Raw genomic sequence first — 7,921 nt, 5'->3', positions numbered from 1 at the left:
TAAAATTTTACTAAAGTAAGGTGAAGGCCTCGAGGACCGACCTTGCTCTGATACCAAACTGACGCCGGGACGTCCGCTTGGGTCACCAATCTTGGCGAGGTTAACAACCCCACTATGGTGAAAGTAGCCAAGAACCCACCTTGGTTGGCTAAGCCAAGGATGCACCTCTTACTCTTAAAAGAACCTAGAGGAAAATAAGCACACAACTTATTTCAATATATAACTCAATCAATTCAACTCATAAACAAAAGGGGTACATACGCATATTTATACTAGTAGGGGAGGGGGAACCTTCATGACTCGGGCGATGTGGGACTAACTCATAACACAATATAATAATATATGCTAAACTAGACTACTTTAATTAATATTTCTAATAACCTAATAGATGCTCCTGCATCACTTTATCTCCCATGACTCGGAGGTGGAAGCTTTTGCCTTCCCTTTTCTCTTTCTAGAGGTTTCTTCTGCCCTAGGTGCCATAAATGGTTATGGAAAAACAAAAAGCAATGCTTTTACCACACCAAACTTAAAAGGTTTGCTCGTTCTCGAGCAAAAGAAGAAAGAAAGAAGGGGAAGAAGAAGAAAATGGAGGAGATGGAGGGTTAGGATTCGGTCATTAGGGTTGGGTTTGGGAGGAAAAAGTGTTTGAATTTGAAAGTGAGGTACGTGCGATTTTTTGGGGGAGAGATATGGAGATGATTGGTGAAGAGGTGATGGGGAAGAGTGAATGAGTTGATTGGTGAGGGGTATTTGGGGAAGAGTATTGTGGGAGGGTAGGTTGGGATCCTGTGGGGTCCACAGATCCTGAAGGGTCAAGAATTTATCATCCCTGCTCCTATTAGGTGTGTAAACGCCCTTACAATGCAATATTGGCGCTTAACGCCAGATTGCTGCTTGTTTCTGGCGTTAAACACCATCTTTTATTCCTTTCCTGGCATTAAACGCCAGGATGCAACCTGTTTCTGGCGTTTAACGCCAGCTTGTTGCTTCTTTCTGGCGTTTAACGCCAGTCTGGTACTTGTTTTTGGCGTTTAACGCCCAGAATAGTGCCAGACTGGGCGTTAACGCCCATTCTGCTACCCTTACTGGCATTAAACGCTAGTAAGTTCCTCCTCCAGGGTGTGCTATTTTTAATGCTGTTTTTTATTTTTCTTTAATTTTTGCAGTTGTTTTTGTGACTCCACATGATCATCAACCTAAAAAAAAGAAAATACATAGATAAATAAAATTGGATTGCCTCCCAATAAGCGCTTCTTTAATGTCAATAGCTTGACAGTGAGCTCTCATGGAGCCTCACAGATGTTCAGAGCATTGTTGGGACCTCCCAACACCAAACTTAGAGTTTGAATGTGGGGGTTCAACACCAAACTTAGAGTTTGACTGTGGGAGCTTTGTTTGACTCTGCATTGAGAGAAGCTTTTCTTGCTTCTTCTCCATGGTTACAAAGGGAGATCCTTGAGTTTTAAACACAAGGTAGTCCTCATTCAATTGAAGGACCAACTCTCCTCTGTCCACATCAATCACAGCCTTTGCTGTGGCTAGGAATGGTCTTCCAAGGATGATGGAATCATCCTCATCCTTCCCAGTGTCTAGGATTATGAAATCAGTAGGGATGTAAAGACCTTTGATCTTCACTAGCACGTCCTCTAGAGGAAAAGAGGAAGGTGAGAGGCTAAAGGATCAAGTTAAGTTGAGTTAAAATTTTGAACCCTTAGCTACCCCCACTTTGTTTATGGCTTATTTATGGTTGTGAATTGAAGAATAGTTTTAATTTTGAATTTGTTGTCAGAAGTTCTAGGATCATCTTCAGCTTTTCTAGAATATTATATGTTAGTTATGTGGGCACTGTTACCATGCTGAAAACCTCTGGTTCTCACCGCATACATATTTTGTAGTTTTTAGATGCAAGTCAACCAGCACCTCGCTAAGGCATTTTGGGAGCATCTAGGAGCATTTGTTAGCGAAGGATGCTTGTGTTTTGGGTTTATGTTTTGGTTATGTTGTATATATGGAAACACTTATCTCTCCCTGTGTATATATTATGTTTTGTCCCTCCTAGAGGTTGACTTGGAAAAACAGGTTTTATAAACAGTGTTTTGGGTATTTTGGGTTATCCTTGTATATATGTATGTATATATATGCTCTGATCGATTTTAACTTCGCTAACCGAGTCAGAAGCTTTGTTATCTGTATCCTTGGAAGTCACCTCTGTATATATATATATATATATTATTTTACTCTTATCTTATCTGATTTACGTTATCATATTTGTGAGTACTGCGCTTTTAGGTTTAACACTTTTGTTTATAAGTTTCTTTCAAAGGTTCCTAGATAAAGTAATTTTCACCTATATTTTATATTATATAATTTTACTTTTAGAGGTCGTAATGCCTCACCACTTCGGTTTTATGACTTAAGCATAAGACTCTGTATGGTAGGGTGTTACAGTCTCCGTTAGCTCAGATGGCATCAATCAAGGTCCTTTCAACTCATTAGGAAGGGTGCGATTCACAAATGTGAACTTTTCCTCCATTTCCCCTACCCAGAATTTTTCCAGGTCACCCTGGGGTTCAGATCTCGGGTGCTCGTCAATCCTAGCATCTAGATTTGCTAAGAACACCCCGGTTGCCTTCTTGGATCTCTTTTAGATGGATAAGCTGGTGTAATCACAAGCGACAGACATTTCCAAGTCGCCTTGGATAGTCCATTTCGACCCATCGTCCGCCACAAATTTCATTCTCAGGAACTTCATGCAAATGACCGCAAATAATTCGTTGATGGTTCTTCTCCTGAGGATGACATTGTACGCTATAGAGTCTCTCAGGATCACAAACTTAGCCATTGTTGACTTTTTGCTCATCCCGGAACCTACACAAATTGACAGGACGACAGAACCGTCGGTTTGATGTAGTTGTCACCTAATCCTACAACTCCATGACGGTGGTCCTTGAGACCGCTTTCCTTAAAACTCAAGGCGTCAAACATGTTTCGAAACAAGATGTTTGAGTTAGCCCCTACGTCGACCAAGATTTGCTTGACCAGACTGGTCCCGATCCTCGCCGTAATCACCATTAGCAGGTCTTTCGGGAGGTTGTCACACCAGTGATCCCCAGGGCCAAACGATATTTCTGAAAGCTCTCGTCATCACAGTAAGTATCTTAGCAACTTTTTTTGTTGTGGACTTTGATTTTGGTAGGGCATTTCTATCAACCACCATATTCACCACCACTGTTGGAATTGTGTATGAGTTCTCCGGGGGGTCTTGCCTTGGCTTGACAGTCCGACTGCGGTCCTCTTCCGAATACTTTCTTTCTTTTCTTCTTGGCTCCTGGATGAACCGTGAAAATTCATTCAACTTTCCTTCTCATATAGCCTGTTCTAGCGTGTCTTTTAGGTCAAAGCAAGCATGTGTCTTGTGCCCAAAACCCTTGTGATAATCATAATACAAGTTCTTATTTCCTCCAGTTCGGTCTTTCAATTGCCTCAGCTTGGGCAGGATGCCCTTGCTCCCAATCTGTTGGAAGACTTCTACTATCGAGGCAGTCAAGGGGTGTAATTTGTGAATTTGCCTATCCAAAAAAATGGCTTGAACAACCTCCCAAATGCCATCTCTCTCGGGGCGTCTTTCAGCCTTTCCGAGTTGACGGCCTGACGAGTGGGTGGGGTGGCTTGCTGCCGTTTGTTGGTGGCTACCACCTGGGTAACCTTCTCATCGTTTATATATCCCCTTGACACATCCTAGATCTCCTGCATTGTTCAAACAGGCTTGGTGGTCAAGTGTTTCCAGATGTCCTCGTTCACTAGGCCGTTAGTGAGACATAAACTGGCCACAGAGTCTGTGAGATCGCCAATCTCTAAGCACTCATCTTTGAAATGGTCCAAGTATTTTCTCGTGCGATTGCCAACCCATTGTGTTATCTCCAAGAGGTTAATCGGGTGCTTTGCCTTGGCAATGCGAGTAGTGAACTGGGCTAAGAAACTTAGAGAAATATTTCCAAATGTGGTTATAGAACCTTGTGGCAGAGAATTGAACCACTGGATTACCGATCCAGCCAGGGTTCCGGGGAACGCCCGGCATCTGACTGCATCTCTTATGCCTTCCAACTTCATTCTAGCCTCGAATGCCGTGATGTGCTCTTGTAGTCTTTAGTACCATTGTACCTCATGTCCGTCAGCTTATCAAATTTTTTGGGTAGGCGGACCTTGAGGATGGAAGAGTGAAAAGGAGTGGCACCGATCACCACGGGATCCCGGTGCTACCTCTTCCACTCCTCCTTACGTTCCAAGCTTCTCGACTTGCCTATGAAGTAGAAGGGCTGGGTTTGACCATCGATTTGGTCGTGCCCGTCGTCCTCCTTTTCCTGTCACCTTTCTCTCGATCTCTTCACAGGGGACCGGGTGCGAGAATGGCTGGGCAACGGCTCTATGCGTGAGCTGGTATTACACCTAACCTCCGAGTTTTAGCGGCCGCTCGCCACTAATTCTCTCTCGACGTTTCAAATCCTGTGCCTAAGTTCTTACATGATCCTGGAGTTGTCGTTGCCTGTACCCCCAAATAGATGCCTTTTGAGGGATTGCTCGTGGGAGAGACCATTTTCAAAAGGGGTTGGTCGATGGCTCTGAGAGGTTCCCGTGCTCACCTTACTCATGAGGCGACGCCCTTGGCGGTTGCCCCCTTCTTCTGGCTCGTCCACCGGGCAGAAAGCCTCCATTATTAACTCATGTTAGGTCGTGACAGACAACACAATTGTTCGGTTATTCGTCAGACCGGTGGAGTATGGATCGTTGATGGTGAGGGTCGGAACCTGGACGCAAGAGCTGCGATAAGGTGCGATGCTAGGAGTCGTCGGTGGATCGGCGGGTGGGGCCACCTACAAGGACACTTCGATGCCAAATTAAGCGGTCGTACGTAGAGGCGGCTAATTATGGTAAAAGTGGTGTACTTGAAAAGAGGGCTAGGTCCCTCTCCTTTATCCCCATTTGTTGGGTGAGCCCTCTCACTCGAGCCCAACCCCTTAGAAGCTTCCGCCAGCGGTATAAATCTTTCCACAGGTGGTCGTGTTACATGAGGGGTGTCTCGCCATGCAGCCGGATTGTGGGTCCGTTTAGTGGACCTTAAGCATTTATTGGGCTGGGCCAAAACACTAATAAATGAAGAAATAGTCAATTGCATATTAAATTAGATAATGATATTTAAACAAAATTCTTTCTTTGTTTAAATAAACAGAATTTATAATCTACTCTTTCGACGTATGTCAAAAAGAAAAATATATGATGGAGAATTAATTTTGTTCATGTAACAAAAAGATATCTTTATTCAAATATTATTACTCTATTGGATTTGATGCTCTAAATCCAATATTTAAAACTTTTATCCATGACTTGTTTGAAAATTCTTTTAAGCATTTGTTTTCATTCTTTCTTTTGTTAGAGATATAACAATTAATGTTACCTTCTCCTATCAGTTTAAACTTTTCAGAAGAAAACTTTTATGACACCTTTTATTCAAAAATTATTTTTCATATGGAGGCTGTATTGATGTTTTGGCTGAATATTAGGGAGTGAGGTGTTTTGCTGGTATGTGGATGTCACGGTCAACACGCAGGGAGTGTGGTACCACTGTCCGTCAGAAGCGTGTCAGCACCCCAGCAACACACCGTGAGCGTGTGACTCGGCACGCATGTAGCTCCCTGGCAACACGCGGGGGCGTGTTGCCTGCGAATCAAGCAGGTTTTGCAGAGTTTCGCGCCTTTCCAATATGCTGCAGCAACACGGGGTGGGCGTGTTGGAGGCTGTCTACATGCAGGGGATAGCTCCTTCACCCCGATAAGCAGCAAATGTTACTCTTTGGGCTCTATAAAAAGAGACCCTCGCCTCCGGTACATGCATTAGAGTGTGTTAGCGTTAGTATATGTTAAAGAGAAGAAGTGTTGCGAGTAAAGAAATAAGAAGGGGGCTAAAAATTAGAGAAAAAATATTAGTTTGTATTTATTTAAAAAAATAGTACGTAATTATACGGCACTCGAGAAACAAATTATAAATTATTTATATCATCCAATTTATGTAAGTTGATAAATTATATTCTTTTTATGTATTTAAATTTTTTAATTTTTGTTATTTAACATATATAAAAATATAGTAGGATTATTGTTTTTTTTTATTTTATGAATATTTTAGAATAAAATTTTTATTTGTAAAATATAATTATATTATATTTTATTTTATATAAACGTGAATATATAATTTTTTTGTTACAATTGGATTAATTTTTTGTTATAAAAATACTATAATGGAATATATATTTTATAATTTTTGTTATGAATATACTAATAAATAAATAAATATTTGGATTTTTTGAAAATAAATATGCATGTATTTTTAAAATTTTAATAAATAAATATTATAATAAATATGTAAATATTTATAAAATATATTGTTATTAAATATTGAAAAAATAAATATTTTGATTTCGGGAAAGAAATCAATCATTTATGTTTATTTATTTAAAAAAAGAAGTGTATGTATAAATATTTGTTTATAATATTTAAAGAAATAAATGTTAATATATAATTTTTTATTATTTTTCTTAGAATGAAAATATTTTTCTGTGAGTTTAATAAACAATTTTAATATTAATAAATGAATAAATATATTTTTAAATAAATATGGTAATATTTGTTAAATATTTTAATAAATAAATATTATAATAAAAATGTGAATATTTATAACAATATTTATATTGATGTCGATTTATTATTTGTAAGAATTATTATTTATTTAAACTAATAAATATATTTTTGTGGAACCAGCCTAACAGTAATTTGATGGTTCGTAAACTGGATCCACGACAAACGTGGAACTTAATGGTCGAAAGCCACTTACGCTCGACGGGATTCTACCACGTTTCTAGGATTGGGGTGATAAGAGGATTTTACCTCTTATTAGCTGCTCTGGCGGAAATGTGGAGGCCAAAAACTCACACTTTTGTATTGCTGGTGGGTGAGGTTACTATGCCACTAGAGAATGTCGCACATATATTTGACCTACCCATTTATGGAGAGCCTGTGAACGGATGGACAGATAGTAGTATTGTCTTCCTACAGAGCCAGAGCATCGCGATATTCGGTCATGAACCAAAAGTCAGTAGTTTTTCGATGTCCTATATAAAGCTGGGTTGGCTTCGACGTATCAGAGATTCAGAGCCGTTGGACACTAAGGAGTCTACTAGAAGATATGTCAGATGCCAGATTTTTTATTTGTTGGGTTCGACTCTATTCACAGACAAGTTGAATGCATATGCCCACGCGAAGTATCTACCATTGCTTCGCGACTTCGAGCGGATCCATACTTATAGTTGGAGGTCAGCATATCTCGCACATCTTTACAAAGCACTATGTCATGCATCACGATATGATACAAAGGAGATGGATGGCCCTCTTAATCTGTTGTTTGTTTGGGCATGGGAGCGAATACCCTGTATTACGCCCGTACCGAGATAGACCCTTTCACCGGCTAAGATACCAGTTGCTATGAGATAACAAAAAACCTATTTTAGTCTTGCATATTATTCACGATGCATGTTCGATTTACGGTGAATTTTTAAATTTTTTCAATGAATCATGTTTCAGGTGGAGTCATTCAGAATGGACCACAGCATGGTTATCGAAGACCGTAGCGAGATTTAGGAAAGATATAGACTACATGGAGGAGGTAAATATTTAGGGTTTGTGTGATTCCTATTTCCAAACATTAATATTAAGGTTCTAATATACCAATAATATGTGGCTGTTTGAGTGGCGGTTGTACGACGGATTGATCATACCCAACGAGTTATAGGGACATCTTGAGGTATGTGACATCGTTGCTCCGTTGTTGTCATTTGAGTGTGTCGAATGGCACCTTCTAGACCGAGTGATGT

At 40.0% G+C, this 7,921-nt stretch overlaps 1 protein-coding gene across 1 annotated transcript; it reads left to right on the top strand.

The window, feature by feature from the left end:
* Positions 1-6,827: 6,827 nt before the first annotated feature.
* On the top strand, positions 6,828-7,502 carry LOC130974722 (serine/threonine-protein phosphatase 7 long form homolog). Its single transcript, XM_057899578.1, has one exon. The coding sequence runs from the start codon at positions 6,828-6,830 to the stop codon at positions 7,500-7,502; it is 675 nt and encodes a 224-aa protein (XP_057755561.1).
* Positions 7,503-7,921: the final 419 nt, after the last annotated feature.

This window comes from Arachis stenosperma, chromosome 4 (genome assembly GCF_014773155.1).
Source record: "Arachis stenosperma cultivar V10309 chromosome 4, arast.V10309.gnm1.PFL2, whole genome shotgun sequence".
Classification (NCBI taxonomy): Eukaryota; Viridiplantae; Streptophyta; class Magnoliopsida; order Fabales; family Fabaceae; genus Arachis; species Arachis stenosperma.
This window is presented reverse-complemented; position numbering and strand designations above follow the sequence as displayed.